General features: G+C 45.8%; 1 protein-coding gene across 14 annotated transcripts in view; it reads right to left on the bottom strand.

Annotated features, from left to right (window-relative positions):
• The window catches only part of Mink1 (misshapen like kinase 1), a 51,251-nt gene extending 43,132 nt beyond the window's left edge, over window positions 1–8,119 (bottom strand). For 10 of the 14 annotated variants that reach the window (XM_015505949.2, XM_015505952.2, XM_048798339.1 and 7 more), the window contains exon 1: window positions 7,799–8,118. In XM_015505949.2, coding sequence (XP_015361435.1) covers window positions 7,799–7,855 — 57 coding nt within the window. In that variant the 5' untranslated portion in view covers window positions 7,856–8,118. Of the gene's footprint in view, window positions 1–7,798 lie in introns of all 14 variants that reach the window. The other 4 variants (XM_015505950.2, XM_015505953.2, XM_015505951.2 and 1 more) reach the window with 2 other exon arrangements.
• Window positions 8,120–12,359: the final 4,240 nt, after the last annotated feature.

Genomic DNA, 12,359 nt, shown 5'->3' with positions numbered 1-12,359 from the left:
GGATCACAGTCCCTATACATAAGGTAGTGGGGACATCATTCAATACAAAATGATTCATAAAACATCATTCAATACAAAGCAACAAGCTGAGCATGGTGTCACATGTCTGTAATCTCAATAACTCGGGAGGTTGAGGCAGGAGGTTTGCAACTAAGCAAGATCCTAAGCAATTTAGGAAGACCTTGTCTCAAAAGTTAAAAATAAATAAATAAAAATGGCTGGAGATATAGCTCAGTGGTAGAGTGCCCCCTGGGTTCCCATCCCCAGTATCAAAGTATACTCATACACACATACACACACACACACTCCCTATCAATTTATCTATCTATGAACGTATAATCAAATTAAATCATAAGGTCTATAAGGAAGCGGATAAGATTATCAGTTAAGGGCTGGCATTGTCAGAGGAAGCTTTGTGGAAAAAACCAGAAGTTGAGGTGGCTCTTTAAAGGAAGTGGAATTTTCTTCACTCAGCCTTTCTGATCCTCAGTCTGTCCCTGAAAGGACAACTGCCTATGGAAAACTCCTCTAAACCTGTGGTTCCAAGAGAAATTCAGGAACCCAAGCCCTTCAAGTCCCATCCTAGAATGGTCCTTCAGTAGAAGAGGGTTGCTCAGTGGTAGAAATTTTCCATTTTCCCTCAGAAGACCAGCTTTTATCAGGCCTACATTACAGAGGTCTTTTGCCCCAAAGGCAAGGCAGAGGTGTCTAAGATGGAACCAGTAGCATTCTGTCACATGCTGAGTGGTGGGGTTCCCAGGTGTGACTACAGAAACTCCCCACTTCACCTGTAATCTCTGGCCCTGAGAGTCTCCTGCTCTGGTGATGTGAACTTCTCAGGCGAGTGTCACATCTTAACTACCTCCTCCGCCAAAGGTCTCTAGGTCTCTGGCCCCCTTGCTCACCAACCACCTCTACTTTCCTTAGGCAAACAGTCTCTATTTCCTCCATTCATCTTCCTCCAGCCTCTTGGGCTCCTCCCACATGCTGTGCCACAAAAGCTCCTTGCAGCCCATCCCACCATCCTCTACACCACCAACCACCTGACATTCAAGCTGCTCCTAGAGTCTGGCTCCTCTACCAAGCCTAAGACTTGTGGCTTCCCCAACCCTGTTTCTCTTCAAACATGCAAAATCAGTAACACTCCCCCTACACACCCCACTCATCCTTTACTTATACACAATGTAAATTGAGAGTCTCGTCTATTTTTATACACTATCTAATGTTAGGAAGAATCCCACTTACCACAGACCACAAGAGCTGAGCCCAGGCCTGGGCCTACTTGTTCTTATTTCTGGAAGACTGACTGACCTATTCTAAACCCTTGTCACCACTTAGCCACCATACAAGCTAATAACATCTAGTGATACACCCTTCTCCCACATACAAGCTCCAGAGGACAAAAGCATACTCTCCCATCCTCTGCAGAGCCACAGACCTGTACTTAAAGACTCTTCTCAATAAATAAATGTAAGGGTCATAGAGTCATATGCTCTTTTCATATATACTGTGGATTGAACCCAGGAGCACTCTACCACTCAGCTACATCTCCAGTCCTTTTTATTTTGAGACAGGGTCTTGCTAAATTGTCCAGTCTGTCCTGGAACTTGCAGTTCTCCTGACTCAGCCTCCTGAGTGCTGGGATTACAGGCTGCGCCACCAACCCCAGAACATGACCTTATCTTTTGAAACAAACTATTTTTTCACAAGGTTCACAAGACATTCTTTTGGAAGTTAAGCCAGGTATAGTTTTTGCATAAAACCTATACACATTTTCCTCTATACTTTAAAACATCTTTAGGTAACTTATAATACCTAATTCAGTGTAAACACTATGTAAATATTTACTATATTATATTGCTTAGGGAATTATGACAAGAAAAATCTGTCTGTACATACTCAGTGCAGAAACATTTTTTTCCCCTCCAAATAATTTTGATCTGAGGTTGGCTGAATCCACGGATGTGGAACCCATAGATATAGAGGCCCAACTGTTCATGATTATTTGATTAATGTCTCCATTCACTGCTAAGACTATGAGAACCTTATCTGCCTTGATTACTGTGTCCTCTGTACTAGGTCCTTCCTCAACCAGAACACGAAATCCCACTCACAGTTAGCAGGTTCATCCTCAGGCTATCTGACCAGTTGATAACATTTCTAGGGGCTCTCTTAGGTCCACTATTTCTAACCTTAAGTAAGAACAAAGAAACTCATGTACCTTTTAGATTGATACCCATTAGAGGATTTTTCTATAGTTGGGAGAATCCCAAACTCAAGTTAAGGACTGGCTGGCTGGGAGGAGAATGGCAAGAACTGGAGAGAACAAAGAATGAATGGGAGGTGTGAACAGGGTCCAAGTCTTCTACCAAACCATGTTTATGTATTCTCCTTTAGTCGGTGGGCATTCAAGAAATGCTTTAGAGTTGGCTTATTAACTTGATTACTTTTGTTCTGTTTCTTCAACCTAGGGAAGAAGAAACCGAGGAGGAGAGAGGTATAAAGTAGGTGCTGAGGAGGATAAGAACTGAATATCAGATTCCAGAATGACTGATTACTAACCCTGGGACAATGGCAAATGTGTGTAATTCACAGCAATCATATTTAATGCACATGTCCCAACCTTAACAGTTCTAAGATACTGAGGAAAGCACAACAGTTAAGAAAAAGGGAGCCTAGCTAGGTACAGTGGTGTGCACATGTAGTCCCAGCTGCTTGGAAGGCTTGGAAGACAGAAGGATCACTTGAGCCCAAGAGTTCGAGGCCAGTCTGGGCAACATAAGACCCTGTTTCAAAAGAAAGGAAGGAAGGAAAAAGAGAGCCTGAGCTTGCAAAAGCATTTGGATGCTCCCAAAGTTCTGATTAAACAACTGAGTACAATCTCACAACTTGTTATAGAACCTGGTTCTCAACACTAAACTGACGATACTCAGTGACTTGGGAAGGATAGTACTGATAACCTTCTGATGTAACTTTACCCAAAGACAGAACAGTTCAGCAGGCGGACCCTCAGATGGTTTCTGGAGATGCCTTCCAGGCCCGGCACTGTTATTTATTGCTGGGTTACGAGGTTACCACATTCCTTATTTACAGACCTATACTAGAACATAAATTTGTTGACAGTAGTAGCACATTTTCTGCCTTCTTGTCCCTTATGTGACAAGAAGATGTTCTTCATGGCCCATCTATGTCACAGGCACACAGTTCACAATGGGAAGGAAATGGAGGCAAGACGTGACATCAGGGTCCTATGCAGCAGCATGTTGACTGAACTCTTGGGGCAAGAGTAAAGGGGTGGAGAAGTCAGCTCTCTTGCTCATCCTCTTATTGTTATCCTAACTGTCAAAACCTCACCTTCCCAAAGAACCTCCTCTGTATGTATTGCTAAAGGCTATGGAAATCTGTCCTATCTCACAGTATAATGGGTCTGGAGAATGGCTGAATATCTAATACCAGCAAAGTTCTCTGTACTCTTCCTTCCAATGTTTGGCCAAAGCATCATTTCATTTCATTCCAAATGCCACAAGCTCCCTAAATGCCTCCCCCCCCCCATATGCATTTTTTCTAGGAAAAAAGTCAGGAAATAACCTTACTCTGCTGTAAGAGGTCAGCCTTCCCATTCCCCTGTCCAAGGCATCTGTTTGGACAGCTAGCACATCAGAACACAGCAGCAGTCCCACCCTGTGCAGCAGCCTAGAAATACATGCCCAGAATTGCCAGCTTTCCAAGTGGTGCTGGCTCCACAGCCATATGAGAAGAGAAGGAAGGGGAAGAGACTTTTCCAGAGAACAGCCACAACAACAAAAAAATCATTTGAAAAAGAACATCTCTGTCAGCAACTACCACCTCACAACAAGTCCTTCTTGAATGTGCTCTACATTATTTCAATTTAGCAACACTGAGCCCAGCTTCACAGTTTCAAGGACACTGCAGTCTAAAACTTCTAACTGGCTGGACAGTAAAGAGAAGCTGTTTGATTTATGAAGTGGGTCAAACAGAAGCAGTGATGCAAAAGGAAAGCGGTCAGCCTGGGGTCTTTCTGTCGCTGTCCCATTCACTTCCTCCGCTCATACTTCATCCTTTGTGAGAAGCTCAGAGTTCCAAGCAAGAAGGTTCTTCTGGAATCTAACCGAGCTTGGACACAGAGAAAGAAGGTTTGAAACAAGACACACAAATTTTCTCTTGGATCATCCTAATTGTATTTCAAGGACCATTGCTCAGATGGAGGCATCCAGAATTCTGTTTATTACAAGGCCAGGTCTGATTCCAAAAGCATCTCAGAAAGGATACAATCTCAATGATGTGTATACATAAATGAGGGGAAGAGGAAGCATAACAACCTCTACTGAACACTTTCTCTAAGTAAGCACTGTGCTAAGAGCTTTCGATTGTTAGAATACACACAAATTCAACAAGCATCTGTGCTCTACTGTGTGCAAAACACTGTTCTAGATGCTGGGATACAAAAATGAACACAGCACTCAAAATCCTAGCTTTCACAGAACCTACATTTCATTTTATTTTTGTGATGCTGGGGATCAAACCCAGGACTTTGCACATACTAAGCAGGCACTCTGCCAACAGGCTGATTCGCTGGCTTGAATTTGCATTTCAGTCATGGTTGACAGAAATAAATCTATGTCAGCTGGTGATAAATACTACGAAGAAAGATAAAGCAGACTAAGGAAATGCTATGTAAAATTTTGTATAAAAATAAAGCAGGGAAGGGAGTGCTATTTTAGACAAAGTTGTCCTGGAAGACTTCTCTGATTGTTAGCAGTAATAAGGACTACCACATACGTGTGCCAGGAAGTGGACAAGAATTTAACGTGCAGCATTTCACTTAATCCCCGACAACACTAAGTTCAATACAATCATCATTCTCAACACATAGAAGAAAAAAGGAGCTCAGAGGTAAAATTCTTTGCAGAATCTGCAGTAAGGGGAGTAAGAGTAAAGTGGATCCGAGGTCCAGGTTATACAGGAAATGAAGAGGCCAGGACTTGAACACAGGAATGCAATTCCAGGCTCCATGTATCTCTTCTCTATACTGTGCTACCATGTTAGTGGAGAAAAAGAGCCCCAGAGATGTCAGTGTAGCCAGGTATGGTGGCACATGCCTGTATTCTCAGAGGCCTGGAAGGTTAGGGCAGAAGGATCTCAAGTTTGAGGCCAGCATAAGCAATTTTATGAGGCTCTAAGCAACTTAGCGAGACCTTGTCTCAAAATAAAAATTATAAAGGGCTGGGGATGTGGCTCACTGGTAAATTGCCTCTGGGTTCAATCCCTGGTATCAAAAAAAAAAAAAGGAAGTCAGTGTGGCTATAATTGCAAAGTAGCAGATGCACCTGGCAACTTCACTTCACACATGGCTAAGAGATTAATGCAATTCAGTCTTTCTACTATCAGACTATTTACTCTCATCACCAGCTGAACAGCAAGGCTTATCTTGAAACAAGAAGAGAGACACCTTAAGTTCTTTAAGGCCAGCTACCGAATGCTGAATATGGTCCTCTGCCACCCCGACTCCAACCCCCAATACATAGTCATGTAAGTCAAGGGAGACATCCTTTACTGCCAATTCTCCAGATTACCATTTCTCTCTTGAAAGCAGAAACAGAACAGGTGATGACTGAGCCAGCTGCTCGACAGAGCCAAGGCAGCTCTGAGGTGAACTGGAGGGGACAGACATTGAGAAAAGATAAGCAGCAAGGAAAATACAGGCCCTCTCCAGTCCTATTTCAAAGAAAGCACAGTTCTTCAAGCCCTGGAGTGCTGAGCTGGTAGAGAGGGACACGGAAGGTTTCTTCAGAAGCATAAGACAAGACAGACAAGCACAAAGAGCAGACACCCAGCTCTCTTGAGGGAAAGGAGAGGAGAATAAGGCAGGGGGTTATTAAGGAAGGAGATTAACATTGCTTCAAGCAGGGAAGTCCCGAAGGGAAATACCACATCCAAGGTCAGAGAGTATTTACAAAATTGCTGGAAATCCCAGGTTGAGAGTCCAGGCCCATCTACCAGGGAGGCTAAGAGGAAAGAGAAGCCCAAGTAGAGTCCCACAAAGTTCAAATCAAAGGTCATGGTTTGGACCCACCCATTTTGTAACTATATTTTAGTTATCAGAGCCACAGAACCTGTAGCCAGAGTTAATCAACAACCAAGGTGAGCCAGGAAGGTGGGGTTCATCCCAGCGTAGACCACACTAAGGGACATTTACACAGCCTGGATTTGCATCTTATATTCCAACTGACTGGAGTACCACAGTTTAAACCCTGGCTGAGCTGATCTCCTAAAGTCTTCAGACCCTCTCCCATACACACACACACACACACACACACACACAGAGAGAGAGAGAGAGAAATTCAATGCTTGGTCTCTCTTCCCAGCAACTTATCATCTTATCTCCAGCAAGTCAGGTTTTATAGCCCAACACTGCATCAAATAAATTATGACCTGAATGGCCAAGAAAAAACTGTGTCACCTAGAGAAACCCAATTAACAACATGACTCTGCTCTCTTCAATTCCTCTCTTCCCTCCAGTCATATCCGGGGCACCTGTGTGGCTGACCGCCTTTTCCCATTCCTGGCCATGTTCCTAGCTAACTCAAAAGCCAGAAGACAAATGTGAATAGGGACCTCCTGAGAAGCTCACCTACAGAAGCAAAACCTTGCTCTCCTTGCACCTTGACCTGTTGAGAAAGTTGGAAGGGCACTAGATCAAACACCACCTGGGTGACAGCCTTAAGTATTCACCTTGAAATCACTACATTGCCCTTAAGCCAAAGCTTCCAGCTGAAGAAAAATATAAATGCTGCTAAAAGCTCCTAAAGGAGAATAAGTAAATTCCCCACGCGGGGACAATAGAAAGGTATTCTGAAGAAATTCCTGCTGCAGTTGTTTCCTCTAAACCTCTTTCCTAATTAGCCCCTCCCTTGAGAGATCATCATTACCTCTACCCCCACTGTTTTTCCAGACTTCCAGACTGATCACATGCAGCATGTGTTTTCTGTGTGTACATATATGCAAACATCCTTTCCTAGCCCGTGCTAGAGTTTCTGAAGGGAATAAATGCTTCCCCTCCTCCCCCAGTGCACTTGTCTATCCTCCTGGCCCCACACTGCTGCAGAGTTGGTAATGTAATATCAGGGACCCCGAGACCGGAAATGCCTGGATCTGGACTGCTGCACTTGAAACCCGAGAGAAGGGACAGGGAAAACCGAACGTGGGGCTGGAGAGACCGTAGGAGGTGTGGGGTGCAGTGGGGAGGCTGAAACCAGACCGACCAGGGAAGAGTTGCAATTCAGGGGTGGGCGAGGAAGAGAAAGAGGGATGAGGGGGAGGCTGTCAAGGCAGTTGCAAAGTCAAAATTGGAGAACCGAGGAAGAGAAGGGGGAGGAAAGAGATAAGTAACAGCAAGGGTGTAAAGAGGGCCAAGAGGAGGTGAGGGGCCATAATAAAGACTATGCAGGTGATGAAAGGGGCCTGGTGACTCTCGAATACCTAGGAAGAAGGGGGTACTGAATCCCAGAGGGTAGGGGTGGCAGGGAGGTGTGGGGGCGAGGCACCACAGGGTGGGGACCAAACTGGCTCCCAGAATCTGCAGCGAGTGAAGCGAGAAGGAGAGCAGAGGGCGGGGGCCCAACAGCGGCGGTAGCCCGGGAAAGGGGCAGGGGTCGCAGAGAGGAACCGGGCTGGTGGAGGGGGACGCCAGGAAAGCACGTGAAGCGTGCAGCCACCAGGCTCCCTCCCTTGCGGCGAGGTCAGTAACCAGGGCGAGGCTGGGGGACGGCGCGCTCACCCGCAGGGCGGACAGGTCGATGTCGTCCAGGCTGCGGGCGGGGGCTGGGTCGCCCATGGCCTCCGCCGGGAACGGGGCCCCGGGGCCGCTCACACTCCGGCTCGGTTATTCCACTGCCGCCGTCGCCGCTTCTCCCCCATCGGGGGACCCTGGGGGCGGACTCCACCGCGCCTCCCCCGGAGAACGCGGAGGGGGGAGGGCCGGCGGGAGGACCGACCCACCGACTGACAGGAGCAATCGCCCCGGAGTCTGCAACCCGAGCCTCCCGACTCTCTTGCGCAGGCGCGGAGCGGCGGTGCCCCGGGAGGGTGGAAGAGGGAACGTGACGCGAGCGCGCCGGGTTCCCCCTCCCCCTAGGCGCCGGCACCTGCGCGCAGGCGCAGCCGAGCAGACGAAAGGCGCGCACCAGGACTAAGCGACCGCGCGAGCCTGGCTTGAAAGAAGTGGGCGGCGGCCGGGGCGGCCGCAGAGCGCGCCCACCAACGGGTGCGCCTGCGCACACGGTTTTTCTTCCCTTTTTCTATTTTTGCCCTTTGTCTCTCCCGTTTCCTTCCTAGATCTCCTTTGACGCCTTTCCTTTCCTTTCCCTCCTTTCGCGTGCCCAGCTGCCAATCAAGCCACCCACCTCTCTATTTGCGGGGGAAGGGAGGCGGGACCCAACCCCCTCTATTACTTTGGGGAGTTGTTATGGTAACTCCCCACGCGAGGGCTGGGTGGCCTCTAGATAGGACGGGCTGTCCACCCACCCAATTGCCATGGCAACTGTGGAGCCGCTGAGGGAGGGGCCTCTCCGTGAGAATTTGGCTGGAGAAACCACGTGGGAGTTGGGGGGTGGAGCGGGCATTGGCTGCCTCGGGAATGCCCTTTACTCTCTACCCCAGCTAGAGTGAAGAGCGTTGAAGAGGGGAATCTCAGATCTGAGCATAGGGAATCCCACTGCAGACCTTTGTCTCTGCACCTCTCATAAAGTGTTCTGCACAGAGGAACTGTTTGATCATTGGAATCGCCAGTGGCAAAAGGGGAAGAGGAAGAAACTGTCTAATCCCTTAAAACTTGCTCAGGTCACCTGAGATCTAACCAGGTTGGCATAGCACCCCCCACCCCCACCCCCGGCCATTAGCCTCACTAAAGGCTGGATAATGCTATCTAAGAACAGGGAGTCACATTCTGCCCCCACTGACTAATTTGCTCTGTGACCTTGAGAAAATCGCTTTGCTTCCCTGGGCTTTTCTTTCATTGCAAAGTTCAGGGGGAAGTCTTTGGGTCTCAAGATTTCTTCCAACACTAATACAATCTCTGAAGGACCCCAGCAACCTTAATATAAACATCACTTAGGAATCTGACGGGTAGTACAGGGCTATATCCCAGCTACTTGAGAGACTGAGACAGGAGGATCACAAGTTCGAGGCCAGCCTCAGCAATTTAGTGAAACCCTGTCTCAAAATAAAAAGGGCTGAGTATGTAGCACAGTGGCAGAATTCCCCAGGGTTCAATCCCCAAAACCAGAATGAAAAAAAAAAAATCTTAGGAAAATTTGAAAGAAAGGTCCTTGGAAAAGAGTTGAACGACCTCTTTTCTGGACCCTTAGCACATCTTTAAATCACCTCTCTTGAAGGCTCTCTTGACCCACTCTGAATTTGGCTCTTCTGTTTTAGCTACCTGGCTTAAGCCCTTTAAATTTAAGACTTTTGAGTTGCAGGTGTCTGTTGACTCTCCTTAAAGGTAAGAATAATATCAGTCTTGGGTGCACAGGGCTTGGCACCTGCTAGAGCAAATGAACACTTAAGTTGAATGAAGGCCTCTGTTGTCCAGAGAGGCACTATAATAGTTCAAGGTCAAGACCACTGGATAGGGCTGGGGTTGTAGCTCAGAGGTAAAGTGCTTGCCTAGCATATGAGAGGCACTGGGTTCCATTCTCAGTACTGCATATAAGTTAAATAAAAGTCCATTGACAAAAGAAAGAAAGATCATTGGATATTAAGAAAAAGTATAGATTTCTCCACTCCCACCCTTCCCCCACCCCCACCCCTATTAGGGATTGAATCCAGGAATGCTTCATCACTGATAGCACACTTAGTCCCTTTTTTATTTTTTTATTTTGAGCTAAGATCTAAGTTGCCCAGGCTGACCTGGCATTTGCTATATCTTCCTGCCTCAGCCTCACAAGTAGCTGAGATTTCAGGGTCGCTCTACCACACCCAACAAAATGCATAGAATTTGAAGTTAGCACTTTAGGCAAATCACTACCTCTCTGAGGCTCAATTCTAATCATCTGTAAAACAGAGATAATAATAGACGTTAGGATAAAATACAATTATAAATGTAAAGCACTCAGCATATACTAGACCCTCAATAAATTTACTAGTGACTGACTCATAAAGTATTTAATAGATATTAAATGAATGAATGAATCAATCAAAGTCACAGGGGTGGAATAAATGGCCACCCAATCCTCAAGAGGCAAGAAATCTGGGTGTAAACAGGACAAAGAACAAGTTTGGCCCTAAACTGATAATTACTTTTTTGTTGTTGTTCTTACTGGGAATTGAACCCAGGGGCACTTTACCACTGAGCTACGTCCCCTGACTATTTTGTATTTTGAGATGGGGTTTTGCTAAATTGCTAAGGGCCTCCCTAACTTGCTGACACTGACCTCCAACTTGAAATACTTCTGCCTCAGAGTAATTGCTGGGATTAGAGGCCTGGGCTACCACACCTGGTTCTAAGATGATAATTATTGAAGCTAGAGTAGGAATCCATGGATAAACATGAATCTGTGAAGATTCCTTATCCTATTCCCTACTTTTATATATTTTTAAGTTGTCTATGATAAAAACAAAAAGATACACTAATGGTAGAGGGAGACCTGGACCAGGCATCAAGAAAATTTAAAATACAAAACATACAACAGGGGCTAGAGATATAGCTTAGTAGTAAAGCGTTTGCCTGCCATGCATGAGGCCTGGGGTTAGATTCCCATCATCAAAAATAAAATAAGATGGGCTGGGTTTATGGTAGAGCGCTTGCCTAGCAAGTGCAAGTCCCTGGGTTCGATCCTCAGCACCACATAAAAATAAATAAAATAAGGTATTGTGTCCAACTGCATCTCATAAATAAATAAATAGAGGCTGGGATTGTAGCTCAGTGGTAGAGCACTTGCCTAGCATGAGTGAGGCACTAGGTTTGAGCCTCAGCACCACACAAAAACAAATAAATAAAGGTTAAATTCTTAAGGAAAAATAAATGAAAGCAGTACCTCTTTAAAAATAATAAGGGGCTGGGATGTGGTTCAGTGGTAAAGTGCTCGCCTAGCATGTGTGGGGTGCTGGGTTTGATCCTCAGCACCATATAAAAATAAAGATTTTTATGTCCACCTACAACTAAAAAATATTTTTTAAAAATAATAATAAAATAAAAATAAGACCAGCTGGGGTGGCTGGGGATGTAACTCACTTGGTAGAGTACTTGCCTTGTATGCATAAGGCCCTGGGTTCAACCCCAGCACCACAAAAAGAAACAAACAAAAACTAGGGGTAGAACATCTGTTTAGCATGGCTTCTATCCCCAGACCCAAACATACAATAAAAGATTAATTATAGAACCCTTGGAGGAATAATGAATGTTGTATTGGCCTAGTTGTCTACCACCAACCTTTCCCTCCATGCTGGGCCTACAGACTTTGTTTGGTTCGGTGCTGGGGATTGAACCCAGGATGTCAGGCATTTCAAGCAGGTGCTCTGCAACTGACCTACACCCTCAACCCCTAAGCCAGCTTCAGCAACTTTTCCAAGCCCTAAGCAACTTAGAGCTAGTTTCAAAAAAACAAATAGGGCGGGGGGTGTGTGGCTTGGTGGTTAAGCACCCCTGGGTTCAATCCCTGATACCTCCCAAATATAACTATTTTTATTCTAAGCCCTCTCCTACTGTTCCCTTACTAAACACTCGCACTTGCTAGAGGGCTTCCAATCAAGATTTGAGGACTCAGGAAGGAAAGTCAAGTTGCCAATGTTAAGTAGAGGCCCATTTAGCCCCTGGCCCTGCCTGGGGCAACTACTGCCTCCACCCTACTCCACAGTTATAAGGTACTCTCTTCTTAGGAAAGAAGTACTTAGTACCAACAATGAGGCTAATTAATAGAATGCCAATTAGTACCCAGAGATTGCTCTGTGTGGGAGGGGGATTTCTTGCACAGAAGTGACTTTTTTGGTCTGGGGATTGAATCCAGGCACTGACAGTGGCTTCTTTAGAGAACCAGAAACCTGAACTCAAAGGAAAGGATGGGGGGGCTGGGGATGTGGCTCAAGCGCGCTCGCCTGGCATGCGTGCGGCCCGGGTTCGATCCTCAGCACCACATACAAAGATGTTGTGTCTGCTGAGAACTAAAAAATAAATATTAAAAAAAATACACAAGGCCCTGGGTTCAATCCCCAATACTGCAAAAAAAAAAAAAAAAAAAAATTTCAAAAATTAAATTAAAAAAAACTAAAAAAAAATGGAAAAAAAGGTGGAAGCATAGGGGGCCGGGCACGTTTTATGGTCCCTCTTCCCCAATCCAAATCCA

This window comes from Marmota marmota, unplaced genomic scaffold (assembly GCF_001458135.2).
Source record: "Marmota marmota marmota unplaced genomic scaffold, marMar, whole genome shotgun sequence".
Classification (NCBI taxonomy): domain Eukaryota; kingdom Metazoa; phylum Chordata; class Mammalia; order Rodentia; family Sciuridae; genus Marmota; species Marmota marmota.
The sequence above is the reverse complement of the archived record's forward strand: the minus strand, read 5'-3'. Positions and strand labels throughout refer to the sequence as shown.